The sequence below is a fragment of the Dermacentor andersoni genome, chromosome 8 (assembly GCF_023375885.2).
Source record: "Dermacentor andersoni chromosome 8, qqDerAnde1_hic_scaffold, whole genome shotgun sequence".
Taxonomy (NCBI): domain Eukaryota; kingdom Metazoa; phylum Arthropoda; class Arachnida; order Ixodida; family Ixodidae; genus Dermacentor; species Dermacentor andersoni.
This window is the reverse complement of record NC_092821.1, coordinates 147,076,354-147,101,683: the sequence shown is the minus strand read 5'-3', so window position 1 is coordinate 147,101,683 and position 25,330 is coordinate 147,076,354. Positions and strand designations below refer to the sequence as shown.

At 45.3% G+C, this 25,330-nt stretch overlaps 2 protein-coding genes across 3 annotated transcripts in view; one reads left to right on the top strand and one right to left on the bottom strand.

Annotated features, from left to right (window-relative positions):
* Window positions 1-12,800, top strand: part of inc (BTB/POZ domain-containing protein inc) — a 45,087-nt gene extending 32,287 nt beyond the window's left edge. Inside the window, exons 4-5 of one of the 2 annotated variants that reach the window (XM_050176543.3) lie at window positions 272-406; window positions 4,637-12,800. In XM_050176543.3, the coding sequence (XP_050032500.2) occupies window positions 272-406; window positions 4,637-4,666 (165 nt within the window). In that variant the 3' untranslated portion in view covers window positions 4,667-12,800. The other variant, XM_050176542.3, reaches the window with a different exon arrangement.
* A 4,127-nt stretch (window positions 12,801-16,927) lies between these two features.
* LOC126529472 (uncharacterized) overlaps window positions 16,928-25,330 on the bottom strand; it is a 32,298-nt gene continuing 23,895 nt past the window's right edge. Inside the window, exons 7-10 of the mRNA XM_050177066.3 lie at window positions 23,267-23,435; window positions 19,765-20,001; window positions 18,713-18,844; window positions 16,928-17,336 (exon numbers count right to left, since the gene is read on the bottom strand). Of these exons, the coding sequence (XP_050033023.3) occupies window positions 17,073-17,336; window positions 18,713-18,844; window positions 19,765-20,001; window positions 23,267-23,435 (802 nt within the window). The 3' untranslated portion in view covers window positions 16,928-17,072. The remainder of the gene's footprint in view (window positions 17,337-18,712; window positions 18,845-19,764; window positions 20,002-23,266; window positions 23,436-25,330) is intronic.

Sequence of the window (25,330 nt, the reverse complement as noted above, 5' to 3'; positions counted from 1 at the left end):
GTTGAGCTGTTGAATAAATAAGCATTCAAGACATTGTCTGCAAGGTTTTCATTAAGAACTCTGTTATTTAAAAAATTTTGGACATTTTAGGTCGGAATTTAAAGTACTAGCATGGCACAGAAGGGGTGAAAGCCAGTAGCAAGCACACCTCTAAGTAATATTACTCGTCGTTTGCAATCTCTTTCAACTATGATTTATTGCTAGCTTTGATGTGTGCTGTAGGATTTGACATGTACATGCCTGCTTATTATCACTTCCATATCCCATGCAGTTGATCAACATCGGTTCGTCATACAACTATGGCAATGACGACCATGCCGAGTTCCTCTGCGTGGTGTCGAGGGAGTACCCTAGCTCCTCGTCTCACACAACAGACCGCGAGTTTGAGCCAACTGACCGGGCCCAGGTATTTTGCCGTGATTGTACTCGGTGTGTTATAAAAGATTGATGGATTGTGTGAAGGTTCTTATGGTGCAAAAGCCAGGTATGGCCAAAGAGCACAAGGCACATGCTAACAATGGTTGACGGGTTCTGAATTCTGCATGTAATATGGCTGTAAAAGGGCCTAAAGAAAGCATTAACTGTAGAGTGCCTAAAAATGTTGCATTTATTAAAAGTACAACCACAGAGGCATTGAGATATGGTAGGATCACAAAAAATTCTATGTAATGGTGAATCAAAGAGTGAAAACTTTCTGTGTGTGTGATTATTTAGAAATCAATACTGTCTCATCAGGGCCCTTTATGTAAACAGATAGAACGCAAGGTGCAAACAGATGAACAGAAATAAAAGCACAACTTACTTATTCATATGCGTTGGTTCATGCCTGTCCGTAAGCATTTGGTTTGTTTTGTAGCATGAAACATGGGGGGCAAATAAAAAATGATCTTTGGATATGTTTGTGTAGCAGGGCGTCAGACATTATGTTTGTATTAGTGTTATCTTGACTTCCCTTCTTTTTTGAGGGAGCAGTCTTCGAGAGAGCACTTGGATTGCGCTTGGTTTCGACAAATCTTAATCCACCAGAAATGAATGTGACTGATGCTTTCTGCTGAATTGCAGTACAAGCTGTAAGGTGTAGGCGCATCTGGAAGAAGGCTAAGATGCTCTAGAAATTCCAAATGCGAATCTATGCCTTGAGGACAAGGCACAAAAAAGCGACCCTCAGCGGAGTGTACTAGCCATCAATGATCATTGGAAAGAGCAGAAAAGACACTGTAATATTATTACTGTCATACATACCTACAAACTTTAAAAAGTGTTTGCTAATGTCACCAGAAGCCTTTTCAGTGCTTTGCTGAAGTGCATGCGTCAACTGAGAAGCTTTTATAAATAATGGTACGGCATTCCAAAATTGGATAGTTGAAAAATGCACCATTTGTTTGCCAGCTTTATCCGACTCGTAGCCCAGAGCTCACCATCATTATCGTTATCATTATGATCATTATCAAAAGTATTCGCATAGAAATTATGTTTTAATAGAATGCTGTAGTTTGCTTTCAGGTCTGTGTTGAGAGCGTAGACTAATCTGAAAACGCTGACAGCCAGAAATGTTATCCATTTGTTTTTCCCCTAGGGAAATTCAATGTGTACTATACAGGCAGATGTTAAGATAAGGTGATGACGTTATAGCACTTGAATCCATCCACGGTGCCACTTTTGTCGAGAACTAAGCTTTCATTATCAAGGCAATGCCATGAACTGGCCGCGTCGCTCTGTCGGCGCTGGGGGTGGAAGAGCGAGGTGTAGTGCCTTTTTTTGTCGCCTTTTTTGTAACTTTCGCAAAGACAGGACTAAGATGACATTAGACAAACACGTTCAGTGTCGTCATCTTTTTCTTTCTTTTGTGACCCAGTGTCTTATTTCACATTAGGGCACTGCAATCATTACAGATGGTTTCTGTGGCTTACGGACACTATGTTAACATATTTTTTTTTTTGCCGGTTAATGTACAGAAGGAGACATTCCATTTTCAGTTGCACTATTCTCAATGACAATGTCAGCTCTGCCTGATATCTGCCTTAGGTGTCCTTTTAAAAGCAAATTGGAAGTCTGTCATGAGCTGTTGGCATTAAAGCAAACACATAGAACACGCCAGGTATGAGTGAGTTTTTAGTCATGTCAGTGTAGATGACATCTTCTTGCCACATTTTTTTTCAGGCAGTCTGTTGCCTACAAAAGGCATGCCATCATCTTCAATAGAGTTATGCTCAGCCACGATGTCATCTCGTGGCACAGAACAAACTATTGAAGGTTCTGTAACCTATATCACATAGTTTGGCCTAACTACAGTAGACTGCCGCTAATTCGACTCTGGTTATTTTGGCTTTTCGGTTTATTCCATCTCGACCGAAGTTACCGACCGGCACCCACGCATTTCTGTGGGACAAAACTTTTGTTATTTCAACCCTAAAATTGGCCTTTGCCGGATAATTCAAGCTTGACCTGTCAGCATGCACATGCCTGACCCCTATGATTACCCCAATAGCGGCCCCTTTACTCGCAGTGTCTGTCTGCGTTGAGCAGATCTCCTCTGCCGTCGAAAACGCCAATTTGCTGCCTGCTCTAGGAATATCTTCAAGCAGGAATGATAATTCACAATGTCTGATTACGGTATTTACCCACTTTTCCGAAAAATTTTACGGAAAACAGACTTTGCGGCGTTTATATGCTTTGCCACATAACACAGCTGTAGTGCGGCGAAGCTGACTGTAGGAACCCGGCATTTTCCTTGCTAAATATAGATTGCACAATAGACTTATACTTCATTTAAGAGCTTAAATGTTATTTCTATGTTGGTTTTCTATTTTCAACACAGAAAGCAGGTGTGTGCTTGATGTGGGGGTGTGCTAGAATCGGGTAACCACTGCCAATTGAATCAGTGGTGTTCTCATGTATTTTCTACATCTTGTTTTAGTTTGACCTGCCAGATAACTCGAACAATTCCGTAGTTCGAATTAACAGAACTGTACTGTAGTCAGGCCTGAGTAGATGGCATTTTGTGCCCCATTTTATTTGGTGGTTTACTGTCCACAAAAGGCATGATGTCTTCAATTGCATTATTCTTTGCGACAATAGCATCTCCTAGCACAGAACAAACCATTGAGCGGTCTGAGGTTTAACACTCTTTTTAAGCATAACAATTGCCTTTGATGTCTGCATAAATGCAACTTTGGAATGTTCTTTCATCAAATGTTGGCATTAAAGCAGATATGTGAATTAGGTGCATGACACCACAATAATTAGATTGTGGTGTCCTTTTACATTAGTAAGGTTAGGTCACATGTGTACACAAAACACTTAGTTGTCACACAGTTTACTGATCACATGAGTTGATATTTCGTATCTCCACCTTTTCAGTGGTCTGTCGCCTCTCACTCCCTGACCCCTGGATGGTCTGGAAAATCGAAGACGAAGTAATCACTAGTAGCCAAATTTCATTAACAGCTTATTTATTTTGGTGAAGGGAACACATTTAGTCTGCACTCTTTTCTTCAATAAAATTTAGCAAAAAGAAAAAAAAAAACGTTTTGCCAGTTTGTTTAGCGTCGAGGGCTTGTGACATGAACTGGGCGAGGCCATGAAACCTTCAAAGGTGTGTGGACTTGGCTGTGTCATTCGTGACTGTCGTTTTTGCAGGACTTCGCAAGAATGATGTGCTTGCTGCGTACAGTGCGTTTCAGGCAGGCTGTGAACGTAATCTAAGTCAGTTCGGCAGATGCCTTTCTGGGAGGGTGGGTAAAAAATAAATAAATAAAAGATAGGCAATTTTGTAGTCTCGAAATTCCCAATGCCAGCGCCTTTCCGCATCAGAAGTTTTGACCGTATCTAATCGTCGCCAGTCGACTTGGCTGATCACGAAGGTTCACACTGTGTGTGTGTGTGTAAACATTGTGGTGTTTGCTCATGGCAACTTTTCTTGACAACCAAAGCAAACCCAAATGTACAGAAATGCTGCAAAAATGCACGATGGCTCTGGAATGTTGTTTGTGTCGTGTATGTACGTGAAGTACATACCTATAACAATGCTTATGTGTTCATGAAATGGGAACAGCTGCTAGCGCAAAGCACCCTTCCAGAGACTGTCTGGGTTCTATGTTCACTCAACACTGCGTTTACTACTGCCCTCTGCTAAAGCATGGTTTTGTCTTACGGGTGCAAAATCTAATCTTTGCATGTACGTTTGATGTAGCTTCATGGCAATGCATCCAGCTTTGATGTGACAGCTTGTCTTGGGGCAAAATTTTCTGCGTAGTCAGCTGCTTGAACTTCTAAAAAAAAAAAAAACATTTTTGTGCAGCTAGCATGCAAAAACGTGTTATTTCACTTTGAAAGAGTAATCTGACAGTCAAAACGGATATTTCATGTCGCTATTTTATCCCTTTATTATCAGTTTACCGGACAGGTCAGTTTTGATCACAATCAAGTTCGATCGAGATTGAATTTCTAGGTTGCAGTTGACTCAATTGTGCATGTCGAGGATGGGAGGCAATCGTGATTGAGAAATTGAATCTGTATCGGGCTTGATTGCAACCGAAATTGCCTCGTGTGACTGCATTGTAATTCCAGCTGCGCGTGTGACCAGTAGGCTTTGTAGCCGTGCACTGTTCAGAGCCCGCTGTCCCTCCCGTTTCAGCTCATTCAGCAGAAGGCGGCCCGCATGTGAAGAATCCGGCAGGGAAGGAGCGACGACCGCTTCTGTCTTTTCCATTGTTCCCCCCCGTCGAAGCCATGTTTGGCAACACATTTCTCGCCTCTGCCCATCCGTGCCGGAGGGTGGCGTGACGAAGCCGCGAGAAAACACCGGACGGTGTTGACGCCGACACAAGTGCTGTCGCGTCATGTTTGTGCCACCGAGCGAGAAGAAGGGCTCGTCATCTGAGACACTTGTTTTTGTACGAAGACATGCCCTCCCCCTCTCTCACCTCCTCGTGCACCCGTGTTCTTTCTCATCGGCCTGGTGGCAATGAATCCCCTTCGGACTTAACAAGTGTGCACGGTGCTGCGCTTTTCGTGCTCATTCGTGACTTGGTGCCAGCCCATGTACTTAAAAAAAATGAAAGGGAGAAAAAAAAAAAGAAGTCTGGCATTCCGACTTGGCACACCCAGGTGCCGTCTGAGGACAACAGGTGGCAGTGAACAAACAACTTGTGCTGACTGGAGTGCGGCTTTCGGGGTACTGCAGAAAGCTTTTAGATTGGTTTGGTGAGAGGCTGTGCTTTGTCAACTGTTTTGTGCCCCAAGGTCTGCAGGCTGGTTTGTAGTATGAGTGCTCATGCTGATTAAGGGGGGGGGGGGGGGGGGCTTATTGTGTTGGGCAGTGCTGCAGCACTGTTCTCAGTCTTTTGTTTTTTTCTATGTGACTTTTCTTTTTCCACAATGCTGTTTTGTGGCTGTAAGCGAACGTGGTGATGCGATTTGGCAAGCTCTGCGCAGTCCATATTTTGAACACGTTGCTTTTGATATTCCTCGTTTCCGCATCACGGAAAGCGAGACAGAGGACTGTGTCAACAGTGTTGTGTTATTGCCATCAGCATATTTAGTGCCTATTGCGGTAGACACCATGCAAAAATATTTGTGTTTGCCCCCCAGTCAACATATTTTGCACTTTGACATTATTTTGCGTGTTCAGAGAGGAAAGCGTGTTAGTTTCCATGCAGCGCGCTGCATTTCCATTTCCTCAAGCAGCATTTGCTTTTGGTAACAAGTGGAATGTGATCTGAGAGATTGCTTATGAAGGCTGCCATCTTGTTTGATTGCAGTGAGATTTTGTAAGGTACGGCATACAAAAATGCAGTGTTCTTCAATAATTATGTTAGCTTTCATCAGAAGTATGTATGGGTTGGTGGGGAAGTGAGTATGCCTGTGATGGAACCAGTGCCCAAGGCCTACAGAGAAGCTCTTCGGGATGTTGACTGCACCCTTGTTTTGGCTCGCCTTTTAGTGAGCAGAAAGTTGCAAGCAGTCGAATGTCATATAAGTCAGAGCGGCAAGCAGTGAGGACAGCACCTCGACGGGAAGCTAATGTGGAGCTTGCGCACTACGTCGTACACGACATTTCCAGTTGATGAAGTACTGTTTTGGAAAATCCTTGCTACATCAGCCTTCAGTGCAGAGGCAGGTGTAGGTAGTTGTGTAGGAGGTAAAGTTGCTGTCTAGTCTGCACTTCTTGCAGTCTCGAGTTCCCATAACTTTCTGCGTGTCCCCCCCATTAGCCATGGGGTTGGCACGATGAATAAGCAGTTTCAGCGATCACTGACCTGTGCACACGGCCCACAGTTTGTAATGCTTGCATTCTCTGTTTTTCTACGTGACGACTCGGCACACCGCATTTGAGAGCAACTTGGAGTGCGCGCACTTTGGAAAGCACCGCAGCTCCTCTTGCTGCTGCTACCGTTTTCACACCGAGAATGTTTCTAGTGAGTGTGTTTACAACATTGTGTGTGCGTGTTTGTGTGCGTGGTCATAGCAGTTACTTAACATCACGTGCATCGTTCCCGTCGTCATTGTCTGGTTGCCTTCATGTGACCATGTAGCTCCATTGCTGCTTGGTTATGTGCTCTTATCACTGTGCACCGATGACAGAGCTGTTAGGGTATGAAAGGTATGTCAGTGGAGGTGTGAATGAAATGCCTTTTCTTAACACCTTAAAGAATTGGCGCTCTCCATTTTGATGTCTTTCTTTTTTTTTTTTTTTTTTGTCACCCTTAATTGGTGTCTTTGTGAGCCAATCTTAGCCCAGGCGGCTGGCCTTGGTCCTCCTCTGGCTACTACTGGTTGTCCTGGCCATGTGAACACTTATAAGCTTTGATAATGACTATAACGTTTTTCGTGTGTTCGCAATTGTTTACGGAGTTGTGCTGACCAACTCTGCGGCACAGAATCGTGGCTGAACCGTCTGATCCTATCAGCAATGGTGGGTTCTCATCCTGTCTCGGCTAAAGACGATTCTCCAGGTCCTGTGCATGCTTATTAGGCTTGATAATAACTATTGTGTTTTTTTTTCTTTATGTTGGCGATTCCTTACAATGTTAAACCGGCCAATACTACAACACAGAATGCCAGATGTTGCGTGGCTTTCCGTGTAACCAGCGTGGCAGATTGTTTCACCTGAATTGGTGTTGTGTTGCCAGCTACTTGATGCACCATATTTTGGCAAGTTTGCAAGAAATCTCCAGTACTGATTGGTGTCCTACCTTTGCTCACTTTTGTAGTTTTCACCTCTTACTGTGCTGGTTAAGTGTGCTGGGTTTTGTTTTGCTTGTACAAGTACATATAAATTATGCAGTACTGAAGCCTTCCTTCACTTGTGATATGGATTAGTTGCTGTAGATTGTGTTGCCTAGTCAATACAATTTCTGTTCACACGCACTTTTTGAAAGGATGTGGTTTTTGTTTTGTTTTTTCACATTGCTGATCTGGTTGTATTTCTTTAGGTAACCTGTCACATTACCGAAGTAAACCACTCTAAATACTGCTAGCTCTGACTTTGCAGGCTTTGCAAGCATGATGGGAGTATTTCACACCTGCTATCGATGCATAAAGTAATGTAACCAACTCTTTCTACATGTGGTCAAAGTTATGCTTAAGAGGCTGTCTTGCACCCCTTAACAGCACAAAAGGCTAAGAGTGTGATCACTTTCTTTTCATAAGGATCAAATGAAATTGGCTTCTATCACATATCGTTAAACAAACTACTGTTGGAGTAGTCCGGTAGTGCAGGCTAATGAGAGTGTGAGCTTGTCCACTTCATACTGATCGCACAAAAGTAACTTCGACCACACATGGTCGAGGCAAGAAACAGAAACTAAGTTAAACAAGTAAAAAGCCAGAAGTGCACATGTAACTAAATGTTGCAGTATTGCCAAATGTTTTGTCGGTCTTTTTTTGTTCTTTTTTGCTGTCGCTGTTAAGCCTGAGTGATCATTTCGTGTTGCACTTAAAGCACCCCACCTCTGCTTTTCTCAGAGTAACAAAAACAATTTTACGATGGTGTTGATTTTTGACATTCCTAGCTACTTCTAATGTTCAAGCTTTAAAAGCCTGTACAAGCTCAACCCACTTAGATCACGTGGTTGTGAGCACTTCATCTGGTAAATAGGCCCATGTGATCAGAGTCACTGAGTCTTCTTGGAAACTCTCCAAGCAGTATTCAGGATGTGAACATGCATAATATCGGTACTGCTCACAAGTGTGGAGTTTGCCTTTCACAATTTCTAAGCTGACTACACCTGACACCTGCTGCGTCCGCTGCTTTCCCTGTTCCAATTTCGCGGGTGCGCTGAAGGCATGGTTCATATTTATTTGAAAGAAAACATAGTGACCCACCCGCAATATGGAGCGATGTGTGAGTGGAACTGAACTCATTGTGTGTGTGTTCCTTGGAAAGAACACGGATTTTTCAAACAGTAAGGTTGATTGGTATGTAGTTGTACAGTGCAGTCCACTGTTAAAGGGAACGCTGCAAATGTGTGGCTATCACTTCACTGGCACTCTAGCTGCAAGGGCTGCCTGAAACTGCGCGGATGCGCACCGTACAGGTGAACAGAAAGGTGCCGGCATCACCAACCACGAATCGTCTCCTCCAAAGCCAGACAGTTGTACACCTGCTTTATACCCATGCGTTCCATTCAACAGTTGACTGCACTAGCATCCCAAAAGCGCACAGGTACACTTGTTCTAGAGCACTTTAGGCATTCCCTTTATCGCAGGAACAAAGTCGTGTCGTTTCTGCATTTTATTTCTTTTGCCATTTCCCGTTGACTCGAAACAAGGCTAAAATGGCAATCTGTTGTTTGTATTATGCTCTGTGATGCTTATGATAACTGCTTACTGGAGGATGTGGGGCAAAGCCCACCAGTGTTTTGTCATCGTAGCAGCTTACGTTTTTTATTCCTTGTGCAGCATCTTCGGTTCACTGCCTTTGTAACTGGACTCAAATACTGCAGAAACCTGTTGCGTTTCATGTTTAGTTCTGTTTTATTGTTCTTGTTTAAGATTAATGTTGTTGATGGCCTTTGCTAAAATTTTAAGTCACACCTTCTTAGTTTGCTGTTTGATCCTAAAGAACTTGTTTCCTTCTAGTATGCAAAACGCGTGTTTAGAGATTTCAAGGGGATCTGCCTAAGGCAAATATTGTGTGCAGTGGCATTAGTTGTTGTGCAAGCTGTGCTCGACATAGTGTTTCTTTGTAAGCTGAGGCACTAGAGTGCCAAACCCAAAATTCTGGTTGAAAGCATTGAAATTTTGTGTTGGCTGTAGAACACCAGTTATCTGTTCAGTGAATTATGGCTTTATTTATTGTGTGGCCCCTAAAGTATGGTTCGTCATCTTACATTAAAAAAACTCATATGCTCCATATTCAGTAGGGAAACCTGTGTGTTCCCATATATCATACGGGGGCACATTATATGAACACTATAATGACATGAACATACGGGCACGATGGAAGAATAGATGGTTGTTTCAACGATGCCTTGGAACGTGTTGATTTCTTGTTTGGTGTTATCAGATCTCGCGCAAAAGGCGCAACTGGTAAGGAGGCATCATTTCTGATTACAGAAGCATGGAACTCTGTTTCGCGATCTGCGCGAGTGTGTATAGAAATGGGAAGTTCTCGTAAAATCTATATAGTATTGTGTTCAAATGACCAAAGTGGTAACTGCTGTTAATCTCGGGCGCAAAAAAATTTTACTTCCGCTTCTGCGATTACTGGAGAGCCACAATTAAATAGCTCCGTGAGTTATTAGCCATGTTTCCAGAGCTTTCCGACACGGCTTTATGGTTGTACATAGGGTTTAGCATGAAGAGGCAGTCTCCCGAGCAGTTTATGCTGACAATGACAAATTGCTTTTTTAATTGAACTTCCCAGTGTTATTGAGACTGGGCTTATGCTCTTTTTGCAATGCTGATGAGAGAGATGAAGCTAGTGCATGCTGGCTGTTCATTAGGTATGCTTACTTCAGTAACGAAATTGTACGAATGTGCTGAAATGCGCTCGTGGAATAATAGACCAGCTACTTCATTCTTCACATTGTGCACACAGGGCCACAGACTGCAGTTGGATGAATTCAGCACTTTCCAAACTTGTCTATCAAATGCTACCACTGGGCACTAAGGTGAAAAGAAAGAAAACGCAAGTACGCAACTGTACAGAGCATAGACATCTCCCAAAGCGACACATTAATGATTGCATTATAAACGCAATAGCCAGAATAATGCTGGACTAGAATGTTTTGTTTTTTTCTGTGACCAGAAAATTTTGTAAGGAGGCGAATAAAATACTGTTCTGTGGAGTCGTACTCGCAAATGACATAATTTGAGGATCCTCGTACATCTGAACAGAAATGTGTGCCCTAAGGCTTCAACTGCAGAGTACCGGCTATCGCTGCATGCATGTTGCATAATCGAGGTGATGCTGCAGCTATTTTCAATTGACGCACAAGCACAGTGAGGCACCTGCAGGCTATGGGAAAACTTCCTGAATGATGTCAGGTGACCGAACTGCAAATCAAAGTCCAACAGGTGGCTCGGTAGGTGATATATAGCTGCATCTTCAGTTTCCCACCGCAAATGTGGCCAACAGTAATACAGAAACGGCAAGAGCTAGCAGCACAACATGAGTAACCTAGCTCATTGTAAGGACGTTTGAAGCAAAATACTAGACGAAATGTGTGAGCACAGCGTTCCATGCCATTAGCAGATGATAGCGAATGATGACCCTTACACTGTGTAGCACCACTGCCACTGGAGGAAGGAAGTAAAAACGGGCATAGTTACCTCGCTGTGCAGACAGATGGCGCCGTTGAGAAACCTGTCTATTATTCCATCGTTCATGTGGAGAACCCGTATAGAGAGGTGTATGTTTCCATAAATGGCACGAGTCATACCCATATTCACAAATAATATGGGTCACGTCCCGTATGGTAATATGGGAAAATTGAGGGTTTAGATATGGGATCCCTGTACGTTCATATCATATGGGACATGCTCCATATGTGATGTATGGAAACGTACAGCTTTTTATACTAGATGCCTGTATGTTGACAAGAGATTATTTGCTGTTCTCTTGGTCATCTTTATGCTAACAGATGCGAAGCTGAGCACTCTCAAGACTCCTATAAAAGTGCCAATGTATACTACCCAATGATGGGCAGCATTGGCACTGCCCCACGCTACATTGAACCTAGGTTGAGCCAATAACGCCTCACTTTTAGTAATACTTGGTCATGTACAGAAGCCTGCATTGGTATCGACGTTGAGTCTGTGCTGCAGTTGATCAAGTGCAAAATAGACAACTGCTGAAAGTTGGTAATTCAAGCATGGAGAACCACGGCTGGTTTCATGCTGCGGGATGTCATTCTGTAAAGCTTATCATGCATGTATGGTTTAAGGTGCAGGATGCGAGGTTACACATGGTCTTGGCATGTCTTGGCCGTATCCCAATACGCACGTACACTCGTAGTGCTGAATCTATCAAAGGCCCTGCACTTGTATTATGGAATTTTGTTCATTGCTGACGTACCGTTGTATCCCAAGTCATCATTCACCACTCACCTGGCAGACGTAATTTGTTAAAAAATAGAGCGTGGGAGGCAACATCTCAGTTCAGAAGCTGAAAATAAATTATATTTCAGTGTGAATAATTTTGAAGAGCGATAGACATGCCCTGTAAACATTTAAAACTCGTGTGTAATGTGTGCTTTCACAAAAAACATCAGGTAGACAAAACATAGAAGCTTTAGGTCATTTGGCATCGCTGAAGTGAACCAGTTGTGGTATTGGAATACCGGGCAGCTACATGTTTGAGAGCACCAACGCTACCTAGTGGTGGCATGTTATGACGCTGTGCTATCTTCAGCAAATAAATCACGGCAACTGCAACTTCTGAGCGTCATTGGCTGTCGCTGCAATTCAGAGGTTCCACATGAAACTTTGCACAGAATTTATGTGCATCGCTTGCAGATGATGTGTCCAACTTGCTTTGAGCTATCTTATCCTTTCTTTTACACCTCAGGATAAGCGGAGAAAATGTTAAATATATTGTATCTCGTGCGAACTCGAGGAGGGCTATAACTATGTGTGCCGTAAACCTAAACTCTTGGTCGTTGCATTTTAAGTTCTTTGCATTTTGACAGATCACACTGTCACAAGATATCTTCACTGGTGATCTCCCCTGTACTTTCTGATACTGCAGTGAAGCCTAATTGCAACGACATTGCATACAACGCGAACGCCTTTGTCGTATCCAATAATTGTCATAAGCATAAATTCATTATACGCTGATATCGGCAAGAAGCATTTGAGTTACTTCATGATATCCAATAATTTGTTATATCCCTGCTTTGTTATATTGAGGTTCGACTTGTACGTCTATGCTGTTATATGTCTCTGCTATGCTAAAGCTTTGTAATATGTCCTATCACACTGTGCGATCTCTGGGCCTTCTGTGGGGATAGGTCAGCGCAGTTGGTGAAATTGGCATCTTGAAAACAAAGGTGGTGAAAGCAGTGTCTCGTCAGTGAGCGATGACTTGGGATATTGCAGTACTTCTTGCAGGAGTCTGTGTTGCCAGCACTTTGTGCAATGCTTTGTCAAGTCTGTAGCTGGAGTAGCAGCTGGTGGATACCTATGCAGTGTTGGGAGTGTGTCAACGTGACAATGCTTTGCTGTCCCTTTTGACATTGGCACTTGGTTAAGTGCTAGGACACTCCATGAACTTCTTTTGCTAGGCACTTTGATCAGCTGGGCTGTGACACTGTGTATTAAAAAGATGGCTGCGAGATTCTTCAGTAAAACAATGGACTTTGTACTAATTTTTGAAGGCAGAGTGCTCTCTCTTTGCCGGAGAGGAAACAACCTGCTTGTTTTTGACCCAAACACAAGTTCGAGAATCATTTGCGAGCACAAGATTCCACGAAATGGATGGAGCAAACACGTGCCAGAGGTGTGAATTGTTTGTGGCAAGTTCACCATAGTTGCTGTATTGGAACAAGATGTTCACGAAGCATCAGCTTAACCTGGACACTGAAATTTCGGGTATTTTATGGGTGAGAAGAGTGGCAGCTATATAAGCTTGCAAAGCACGTACTCAACCTAAATTGAAAAAAAAAAAATTAATGGAAAGCCGTAATTGGCCCCAAATAAATACAATGCACTTTCTACCACCTGTTCCAGTTTTATTTCCGCAGGGGAATGGGGAGGCATATATGGTGTGATGTCATGACGCAGAACGTTTCCAGCTGTACACTCACCCGTTTTGCTGAAATTGTGCGGTTTTGCGTGCCAAAATGGAGATATGATAAATGTGCCGTAGTGGGGGCTCCACTTTCAGTTCTGACCACCTTGTCTTTCTTTTTCCTTTTTTTGTTTTACATTTACCCAATGCACGGTACACGTATCTTCTTGCATTTCGCTACCATCGAAATGTGGCCGCCGCAGCCGGGATTTGATTCTGCAACCTCGTTCGTGCTTAGCAGCGCAACGCCCTAGTCGCTACTCCACCACGGCAGGTGTTTTCTGTAAATGGTTTCATGCACAAATACAAGTAGCATTTTTATGCGATCCCCGTGGGATATTGCCGCTTTATTTTGGGGCAACGAGGCAACGCCGAAGCACAATGCAATTATGTATCACATGTTAGTTCAGCAGTCGCAGTTCAGCCGGGTTCAGATGGATGGATGGATGTTATGAGCGTCCCCTTTGGATTGGGCGGTGGGTTGCGCCACCAAGCTCTTGCTATTGTAGTACTGCCTAATGACCTACCTATGTTTAAAAAGAAAAAGAAGAAATAAGGTTCATTTCATAAACTTTTCTACACCTTGTGGACTTCCGCAGAGCTGATTTGCCATATTCATTGTCCCTTGTGCTTCAAGTTTTCGCTTAATTTGCCCTCGCCCTGCTACCTGATAGCCTCCTGGTTAGCTCGGATGGTAGAGCAACCGCTGCGAGAAGGCGTTGGTTCCGGATTCGAATCCCGGATTGGGACAAATTTTTGTTCAACTGCGAAGCTTTCTTTCTGAGAAACCCGTGGGTTTCCTTTCTACCGAGCTTGTGCTACAAAACAGGTGGATGTGATTTTCCCCTTCGATAAACTTTCCTCCACATTGTGGGCTTCGTAGAACTGATGTGCCACATCTGTGCTATTATGCTTGCACTTGCTGACACTGATTCACGCGATGAATAAATGGATATGCGCCGAGTGGTCTACCCGGGAAAAAAAAAAAAGGTAATTCTAGGTAACCTCTTGCGATGCCCGTCGCATCCGGATCCAATCACTTCTCTGAAAAGAGCTGGTCTGGTGCGTACATCACCGCCCATGCTAATAATGCTCTTACTGACCTCCAGGTCCAATTACTTTTACGGAGAGTGATGGGTCGACGCGTACATTGTTATTCATGCTAATGCACGTGCTGAAGCCTATATACGTGATGAATAAATGGATATGCACAATGGGCTTTTAAGCCAAAAAAGAAAGGCAAGTCCGTAGCCCATTACAATCTCAGTGCAACCGGGTTCATTTACAGGTATGGAAAGCGATGGGTTGACGCAAATGTCGGCAACTATTATAATGCTTGTGCTGACCCCATTTCGTGTGATGAATAACGCACAAAGCAAAAAGGAAGCCGGTGTACTTCAGCAGAGCACGACTGGATGCAGCTTCTTCGTTTCCGTGTAAACGTTATGATCCTATGTGTATCAACTACGACACGCAACCGACTTCAAAGTCTGAAGTATCGGACGACGTACGAACGACTTTTACCCAAGCGCAGGCACACTGCAGATCTGCAATGGAAAGATTAATGAACACAGCCGAGGCATTCGTGTCTATCGCTGTCAACAGAGGCATACAAATCGACTACAGTTTAAAGTGGTGCCTGTACTGCAAATCAGCACCCCTGCAGCACTAAATCACTGGCTTGATCGGGAGCTGCAATGTGAGAACATTTCCCTTCCCAGACGGACAGCAGATGCCGACCGTCTCAGCGTGCCGACACTCGGCAGCTAGCTAGCTCTCTGTCTGTATGTGTGTATGTATGCATAGCAACTGTATATGTATTCAAGGAAATCCACATTTCAAAACACCACAAAATTTGTTGTGGACGTTTGGCTGCTCTGGCCGAAAAGTATATCTACGTATACATAATGATGGAATTTTTTACTGGGCCAAACGTGGCAATAAGTTGCCTACCAGCTTGGACCACTGGATACTTCTCACGGTGCTGATGCCGTCGTGGTCGTTCTGTCACCGTCATTTCAGCTGTGTCACCTGATTATCGTCATGCCGTCGTCGTCACGCCTTCCACACCGACCGAGAGGCCAAACTCACAAGTCGTGCTCAAGGTTGTGATTTCAGTGTTATCGTTGCATGGTCATTACAGCTTTGTCACCCGACTCTCGATCACCATGCAGAAGAAATGCCCTGTACATCAATTCAACCGATTTTACCGGAATACAACGCACTTGGGAGAAAGTTGAACCATTTCAGAGCCGCTGACGTACCGGTACGTTTCCGGCCCTTTTGTTCCGCCATGCCACTGACGTAACCGTACGTAAAACCTCTTAAACTTCGTAAAGTAGCGGCAACGTTTTTAGATAGGTTAGGTTGAGTAGCGGCACGCTTTGAAGAATCCACCTCCTCTTCGCGCGCTCTGGCCGAGGCCGACGCCGCGTCGCTATTGGCCTAATAGCATCACGTGGGCCCTCGCGCCGTGCTTCAGCGCCATTTTCGCTCGAGAAGCGTCATCGGAGTGGCGAGAAGCGCATGTTGGCGCCATTACTACGCTCGAGCGGTGTAGGCGGCGCCACGGTCGAGGAGGGAGCGTGAAAGAGGAGTGAAGGCGGAGGAGGAAAGTGTCGATACGTTGCGATGTTTAAGGGGTTTTACCCGTACGGTCTCCACTCTCGCCAATCGTATGTGTGCAGAAGTTCCGAGATAGTTCCATCATCTATTATAGCTAGAAACGTATATTCTAATCTCCTCATTATAAGGTTTTCTGTTTAGATTTTTCTTAGCGCGCTGCGGAAAGCGACCCTTCGTGGGAGTCGTTGAAATATACGCGGGTAGCGCAAGGGAACTATTCTTGCGTGTTTCTGCTATCTGTCGTACATTGATAGCTTTTTTTTTTTACTCTGACACGGTAGCGCTATCGTGGAAGCGTGCGCGTCAGTACAAATCTAGGTAGAAGTTACAGGTGCGTCATGATCATGCTAAGAGAGCATGCGCCATTATCCGTGTCATTCATTCCATTGTGCATAACCGAAAATAAACCGTTGTGTTCGCTTAACAATATCCGAGGGGGAAAAAAAAGCAAGACGCTAGGGGAGCGCCACCTCCGATAAAACCCGCGAGGGTTAATGCTTCCCGCTTTTGTGGCCTCGACATTAACGAAAATTTCCTTAAATTGACAGGTTCAAAGTAGAGCGCACCGTTTACAAATCCCCAACTCTTCACTAAAGACATATCGCAGCTATGTACAGTGTGCTTCAGCAAACACTTTTCAATAAGTTTTTAAAGTTGCTTGTGGCAGATAGTACAATTCTAGTCCATAAGCTGGTCTACTCAGAAGCGGACATTACTTGCGCAAAAAAAAAAAAAAAAATGAAATGCATAATCGACTAATTAAAGTTCGTGAATAAATATCTCGAAACTGGTGTCTTGAGAATTCGTTCCAGGTGGGTCCGCCTCGCCAAATGCTTGGCTAGAATTTTTAAACTGCAATATATGCCATAAGGTGCATGATTATTTAAAAGCTTAGTGAATTTCTGTTAATTAGTTGATAACGCATATAAATTTTTTGTGGAAGTGATGTTCGCCTCTTCGAGTCTCGTAGACTAATTGTGCTATTTGCCACAGGAAATTAAAAAAATTGAAAGTGTTCGCTGAAACACCCGGTATACGTAACAAGTATATGAAGAAGAAAATCGGAGCTAGTCCCCGCGAGGTAAAGCTTCCTCCTCAAGGAAAAGAAATTCGCTACGCTAGACGTATCAGACACCGCATTTTATCCCCGTCTATCGCCGCGCCAGCCTTCGCGTCCTCTGTCGGCCGAGCTCGCGGTCCTGTAGCCGCCTCAGACGCCCCCTTCCGGCCAGGTTTCGATCTTGCGGAAGTCCTCGAGCGAGACGAAATCGGGCTCGACTTTCATGCAGCCGGGAAAGTCCTCCGGGCTGTAGAAGTAGCCGCGCAGGTAGTCGTTCAGCTTGTAGAGTAGCCGCAACCGGCTGTACGGGCCGTACGGGCTCAGCTGCGGACACTCGTAGTTCCAGTCGTCGTAGTCGATCGAGTACGCCATCAGGCCGTACAGGAACGTCAGGTTGTTCCGGGTCACGCAGATCTGCGCGCGCGACGACGGCGTATAACGCACTGAGCTTTAGCACGCCGTATAACAGACCTAGATATATGCAAATGACGTCAGAATTTAAGTCTATTTTAGAAGGAATACTCAAAAATTGGTAAGCTTGAAGGAGAAATAGAAGCACTAAGTTTACAAGTCCTTAGCTCCACACTAAGAACAGTTGTTAGAGCACCTAAAGCGAACAAATTTGATATATCAATCTTTAACTTAACTTAGGTGAATTTGTTACATTGTTTACAAGGGTTTTTAAAATGTCATCGTCACATATTTGTGGTCTGTTTGAGAGCAATGTTTAAGAGGAAGCTTTAGCTCGGGCCCAACTCCGACGCGTCCTATTCAAACCCATGTAAAACGCAAAAACGCCTTCCTGAGATAACCCCTGGACCGATTTTAATGAAATTTCTTGCATTTGAGAGAGAAAGCTAAATTCTAGTGACTGTTGGAAGCGGAATTTCGATTTAGGGCCTGAATTTTACGAAAAGGATCTTCAAAAGTGAACGTTCGAAAAGAACAGACGTACGAAGTTTAAAATTAACAGCTCTACATCAAAAACATATCGCCGTTCTGTAAACGGCATCCATTAGGTCATTCAAAACGGACAAATTAGATATGTCAATTTATGTCATACGTGAATTTGTTACTTTGTGTACAAGGGTAGTGCAAAAGCTGTATTTACATATTACTGAATTTCTTTAGATTCACGTGTAACATATCAGTTCTGTCCGCTTTAGATGTACTATCATATACAATCCACATAATTGTGATATCATTTTTCTTGCTGATTTACAGAGTTGTAAACTTTATAGTTTCGTTTTCTGAAAATGTTCGATTTTCGCCAACATTTAATAAAATATTTACGACCTAAATAAAAAAAATAGAAACCAACGGTCACTAGACGTTAAGTTCGTCTTTCAAATGCAACAAACCTAGTAAAATTTGGTGCAGTGGTTACCGAGATAAACGAATTCTCCTTTTACATGCATTCAATAGGATCAGCCGAGCTGAAGCTTCCTATTAAGTGACCCTCAAGGTGTCGGCCCTGAACTGCTCTAAACGGCTCCTGTTTTATTGCGATAGCAATTGCGTGGACACTCCGGGCGCATCCCCGCCGTCGCCGTCGCCGTGATGTTCTGCATAAAGTCCAAGTGCAGTAACGTCGCCGCCGCGAGCCGGGGCTGCCACGCCAATTTATCCGTGGCGCACCATCACCACCTTACATCATCAGTGCTGGTTGAACGAAAAGAACTCGTCGAAAAAAAAAATTACGAGAACAGCTATTCTACGATTACAGCAGGACGTTCGACGGACTCTCTCTCGGAATATTCGCGCACGCATCTCAGCCGTGCGTAATATACCTTTGTCCTCGTGGAGTTGGGTCCGTCCCACACCACGATCATCTCCTGCGCCTTGTTGTACGTGATGCAGCCGTCCTCTATATCCTTGGGTTGGCAGTCAAGGTTCTTGATATACACCGGGTCTCTGCATATCTGCACACCAGCAAGCACGCGCCCGTCACGCCACTCCCGCAGCTGGAATGGGGGTTGTGCTGACACGACATTGTTCGACTTGTCTCACACACACACACACACACACACACACACACACACACACACACACACACACACACACACACACACACACACACACACACACACACGCACACACATACACACATATATATATATATATATATTACACCTTTGTGTTGCTCAATACATGTTACATAACAAAAAAATTCGTGATGCGTGCTACGCGCCAACATGTGCGTTTAATCTGCATGATTCCCTTTCATGAATCTAGCGTGTGTATAGTTCCTTTGTTGTGATTGTACATCGTGTTACGCATGAAGTTTCTGAGAAACCTAACTATTTGGGCCCTATAACGTAAGACTAGTTGAATCTGATTTTATTCCAATCTCCCGACGTCAAATTTACGTCACCGCGCCGACGCAAGCATCGGGTGGTGACCCGCAGCGATGTTTGAACAGGCCAGTGAATCGTTCTCCTCGTGTATATAGGCAACACCACCTAGATAGCACAAGGCCTTTTCACTCCGGTCCATGACGTCTTGTTACCAGAAAAAACACGGCAGGGACATGTAGATACCGACACGTATCTTTTTTTTAATCGTTCCCCCCAAATGAAACACTTGGTGCAATCTACAACGCGAGATACTCCACATCGCCACATAAAACTACATATAGTTTTCATTGACGTCATAGTGCCGCCATCTTGTCTACTATAAATCGTTAGCATTGACGTCGTCGTGGCCGCCATGTTCGGGCACTAGCACGGCGAGAAGTCGCATTCCTGACGTCACGCTAAAATTATTCATATGCCCTATATATATATTCACATTGGGATCGCAGCTACGCCATAACAAAAAAGCGTCTGCACAGAGCACTCGCCTCACCAAGAGTCGTAAACGCTTTCCAGCCCGCCGGGTACTGGAACTCCACGCCCTGCGGATGCGGGTGGAGCGCGCATTCGTTGTTCCAGCTGTAGTTACCAATGGAGGGCTCGTTGTTGTCCGGGAACCGGGGCTTCTCGTTGTACGGCTTCAGGGTGAAAGTGATGGCCCTCGCGTACCTGTCCAAGAAGGGGTGGTAGGTCCTCATGAACCTCTCGTAATCGTAAGCATCGAGCTGAGCCAAAGAGAAAAGAGAGAGACAAGGGCATAGTGAGTATGCGTAATACATTGGTCCCTATGCAGACACTCTGTACATTCTACAATGTAAAGAAGTCCGTAGTATGGAGCACCGATCGAGTTCAGGATTACCCGAAAGCCCGAGTCCAAAACCAGGCCAGCGGGCCGGGCACGGTCCGGGGGTTCGGGCCTATAGGAGCTTCGGGTTCGGGTAGCGGGCCTCAGTTTGGCCCGTAATAGAGGCCCGGACATATGCCATTTGTAACTCCGCAAAATTGTAAGCCAACGCAAAACTTTAGGTCGGTGGAGTCTGTCGGTATTTTGAGAAAGCAGGAGCACAGGCAGGCCACGACGCAGCGGCGATGCATGTATGTATAGAGAGCTTTACGCGAGTCGCACCCAAGCGTTGGGGGGGGAAGCGACTCCAATGTGGGCCCTTCGCGCTCCTTCGCACTCACTTCGGGTTCCTTTGCACGCCCGGTGGTTTGCGTCCCCCAACGCTTGTGTGCGACTTGAATACCCTAACCTAAAACTCTCTATAGTGTCAATTAGCGACCATATTCGGCCACTGGGAAACGGTGCCAGTGGTCACACGCGCCCGCTATGCACCCCCTCCCCCTCTCTTTCTTAGGTCTTCGCTACGCTGGAAAACTCTGGTCAACCTTGTTCACAGATAATGAAGACCTCGCATTCTTAGATACCATCGTGCTTTGACGAGAGACGCGGACGACCCGTCGTCGTTGGAATTGAGGTGGCAAGATGTCGCATAATCGGTACGATATGACGACGAGTTAGACGTATATTTGCATTGCAAAATGGCGTTGAAGAGAAAGCAAACTGTTTGAATCGTGGAAAACTGGCTGCAGCAAGAACAAAAAATTGCTAGACTGTCTTCGGTCGCCCGAGGTATCCTTCACATATACAGCAGCACAAGAGGAATCAACTAAAGTAATACGAGTACTACTGGTTACCGTTTCCAAGAGCAGAAGATATGCATAAAGGCACATGCAGTTTGGACACATTGCCATGCAGTTTGGGGATATGCGCCATAGAGCCTGCCGTGAAAATGCACTATTATATTATATGGACACTCCAGGCGCAGTTCTCCCGTCGCCGTGATGTTCCGCAGAAAGTCCAAGGGTGATAACACCGTCGCCGCTCCGACCGATTTTTTCGCCGCGGCGAAGCGGAAAGCAGTTCCGCTTCACCGGAAGCTGCATTAGCATGTGAACAACCGGTCGTAAAATTTAACGTTTTCCGTTGTTCATTGTCTATCTTTAGGAAAAGCAACTAGCTAAAACTGTCGAAACTATGTCTTCTGTATCTTCCATGGTAGAGGACACGCGCAGTTGGGCGAAATAATAGCTTTTAATAACTGATGGTCAATGAATGAACGCATGTCTTGAAATAGTGTGCTGAACAGCGCCACCACGCGGACAAACGTACACATACTAGATGGATGTGGGCGAAAGCGGCAGTGGTTTCCGCTGCAGTGGTGAAACAAATGTGAACATCTTGTACATGTGCGGAAAAGATTTTCCGGCCACTTTGGCTTTTCCGCCCGCTTGCCGCTTCCAAAGTGCGAACGGAGCCTCAATCTCGCGCGCGCAAGGGAGGAAAGCGGGGAGGAAGCGCACCATCTTCCGTCGTGCGTAAGCAATGGCGTAGCAACAGGGGGGGGGGGCGGAGGGCCGTGGGCCCCGGGTGCAAGGGGCCAGCGGGGGGATGGGGGGTGTCATATACGTCTGAAGACACCCCTCTTTCCGCCGGCTACACCCGGGGGGGGGGGGGGGGTGACAGAAGAGCTATGGGCCCCGGGTGCCAGACGACCTAGCTACGCCACTGTGCGTAAGCCACCGGGGGGGGGGGGGGGGGGCTCGGCCTTGTACCACAGAACACCTATATAAGCTAATGTATAACACCTAATATTGTAATCTGGCAACAACAGCGTATTGCGGGGCCGTGTGCGCCTTATCCTTAAATTGATCTGCGTTGGGGGCAGAATCTATAGGTGCGTCGACGGCTGCGACCTTTGTGCGTGCTGCGTTGTCGCTGAGTTTGCGTTGATGCGAGACGCAGCAAGAAGGTCGCTCGCTACTGCTGCCGCGCTTCCTCACGCCAGCGCTTTGACAGCGAGTGTGATGTATTCATGTTTGCCTGTGCGCACGCTGACATCATGCTTGTTAAGTTAGTAAGCGAACGTTTGCAAGTTTATACGACCGATAAAACTACTATCCTTACTTCGTATACAGCTGTCCACTAATTTTCTATCGCAATCGATGCTCCGCCTTTCGGGCGAAACCGCGACTGTTCTTTTTAAAGAAAACGCTCTTGTATACATTGAAGCAAAAAGAGTAACTGGAACGCCCATGTATTTCGTCCCACACTTTGGGAAATGGTACCTCCAAAGTGCGTGAACTTGGCGATTCAAGTTGATACGTCTTGCGATCGAGTTCACTGGTTACAATTCGCAAATTGTAACATGAGCCGTAAATTAATTAATTCAGAAATTATTTAGTTTACTATGTGTTTAGATTTCTTGTACTAGTAATGTTGTACTATTCTAGTTCAAGAACAAGAAGCTTGCCATCCGCCACAGGCGAGCCTTAAAAATTCCGGAAAACTTGAAAATAATCACCCCGTATATACCTTAGCTAATTTCGCACCCCGCATATATATTTTCTGCGAGACATTTTTTACACGCGCAGATTTCCTTAAACTAAAGCAAAGCAAACAACAGCAACAACAACAACAACAACAACAAAATCGTCCTAATCGCTAATGCATTCTTTTTTTGCGAAGCAATACTACTTTAGGTCGCACTTCAGCCCATTCCGTGGCGAGGCGGTGGTAGGCACCATTGACCTTTAGCGTGACCTCGCTGCGTGACGTCACACCACGTGACCTAGAGGGACGTCACACCAGCTGTGTAAAAACAGGGCCCCATCTCACGCCGTCGCGACGCGAGGCGGTAGCCACCAATGGCGGCCTAACTCCCGCTCCTCTCACCAGGGGCGCTACGGTCGGTGTGACGTCACACCAGCTGTGTAAAAACGGGGCCCCATCTCACGCCGTCGCGAGGCGAGGCGGTAGCCACCAACGGCGGCCTAACTCCCGCTCCTCTCAGGCATTACTGAGTATATTTACTCAATTACTACCAGCTGATCCGAGAATAACACACTATTGCTTCGCAATCACCAGGCTTAACCAAGCTAAGCCACGGCCGTTTTTTTTCTTCAGGTCAGAGACGGTTGGGTGCTCACCATATTGCAGTGATCACCCAAGCCTTTGTACAGCACGCCAGAGTACGGTTTCGTCGGCGTGAAGAAGACCTGCGGCGTCTTGATGAAGCAGAGGTCGCCGTCAACGTAGTCGCTGGTCGGCCAGTGAGTCAGGAAGACGTAGTAGCGCAGATGTTTGAGAGGAGGTACACTGCGTGTCAGCAAAGATCGGCGCCACGTATAGCGATGCAGATGCAGATGAAAAGAAAGAAAGAAAACAGAAAACGAGAATTTTCTTTTTTGTGTGTGTCTTTTCGAGGTAAACCGCGGTATTCGCTCATCGCCTTCACGCTAAAATAAGGTTGTGCGTAAATTATCACCGGCACTATAACGTTTAGTTTCACGCTTTCTGGCTGAATGCATTGCATCACTGGCAAATAAATATTCACCGAGAAAGCGAAAAGCTAATTACCGCATTTATTGCGTCGTGACCACGAATTCACGGATGGCAGAGCCCAGGCAGCAGCGCTGTAAGTGGTCTAGTATTTGGTTACACCTGAAGTCAATGAAAGTGCGTCGTCAAGTATAGCCCGTTAAAAAATTTTAGGCGCGTAATAGGACCTCGGCAATTCTCCTCAGTGGGTGGGGTGCGCATTTTTATCGCGCCACGGCCTATCCGGACAGGACAATGATGATGATGATGATCCGGGAGTTTGCTTCAATGCAGCCGCGAAACAGCCTCCGTCACTTCGAACATTTGGAGCGCAAGCGTACACACGTGACTGTTCCAAATATGCACCGGCGCTCGATCGTTCAGGCTGAAATTTTGCGCGGTGCAAATGTTATATCTCAGCGATATACAAACGCCATACTCAAAGCAAAGCGCTGCCGGTGCTTTGTGCATCGATCTATTTGTTCTTCGTGCTTCTTGCTTCAGACATTTTTGCGGCGCTGTTGATGCGAAAGCATCAAATGGGAGCGAGAAAGCCGGCGTCTGTGTCAGCGAAGCGGCACCTAAAGTTCCATTGGGTGCGACGCCACGTCACGAGCATGCCTCCACGGAGCAGAGCAGGCCAGACGTTGCGTCAGGGGAGAGGGCATCGCCGCGACGCCACGTCACCGTCGGTAACCGTGCTCCTTAACAGACTCTAGAGGCTGACTGGCGATACTGAACTCTTGTTCCCTTGCCCGGCTATTCATCATTATCTTTGTCTTCTGCATATTAAACTTCAACCCCACTCTTACACGCTCGCTGCTAACGTCCTCAATCATTTGTTGTAACTCGTCTGCAGTGTTGCTGAATAGAACAATGTCATCGGTGAACAGAAGGTTGTTAGGGCATTCGCCGTCGAACCTTACTCCTAAGCCTTCCCAGTTGAAGAGCTTGAATACTTCTTCTAAGCACGCGGTGAACAACATTCGATAGATTGTGTCTCCTTGTCTCACCCCTTTCTTTATAGGTATCTTCCTACTTTTCTTGTCTAGAATTTAGGTAGCTGTGGAATCTCGATATTTGCCAAGCTGTTTACGTAAGTGGTCTGTACTCCTTGATTACGTGATGCCTCTATGACTGCTAATATTTCTACTGAATCAAATGCCTTTTCGTAATCTATGAAAGCCATAAGAGAGGCTGATTGTACTCTGCGGATTTCTCGATTACCTGATTGATGACATGGATGTGATCGCTTGTAGAGTATCCAATCCTGAAACCTGCCTGTCCCCTTGGTTCGCTAAGTCCAGTGTTGCCCTTATTCTATTAGAGATTATCTTGGTGAATATTTTATGTAATACTGGAAGTAAGCTAACTGGCCTATAATTTTTCAATTATTTAACGTCTCCCTTCTTGTGGATTAATATAACTTTTGCATTCTTCCAGTTTTCTGGGACCCTCGCAGTCGATATACACTTCGTATAGAGAGCCGCCAGTTTTCAAAGCATTATGTCTCCTCCATTATTGATTAAATCGACTGTTATTCCATCTTCTCCTGCCACTCTTCCCCGCTCCATCAGATAAGAAGCAATACGGGATAGGATTCTTAACCATAAGGATATAGCGGACAAGGTTGACAAATTCTACAACATTAATGAGAGGGTAGCTGTAGTCGT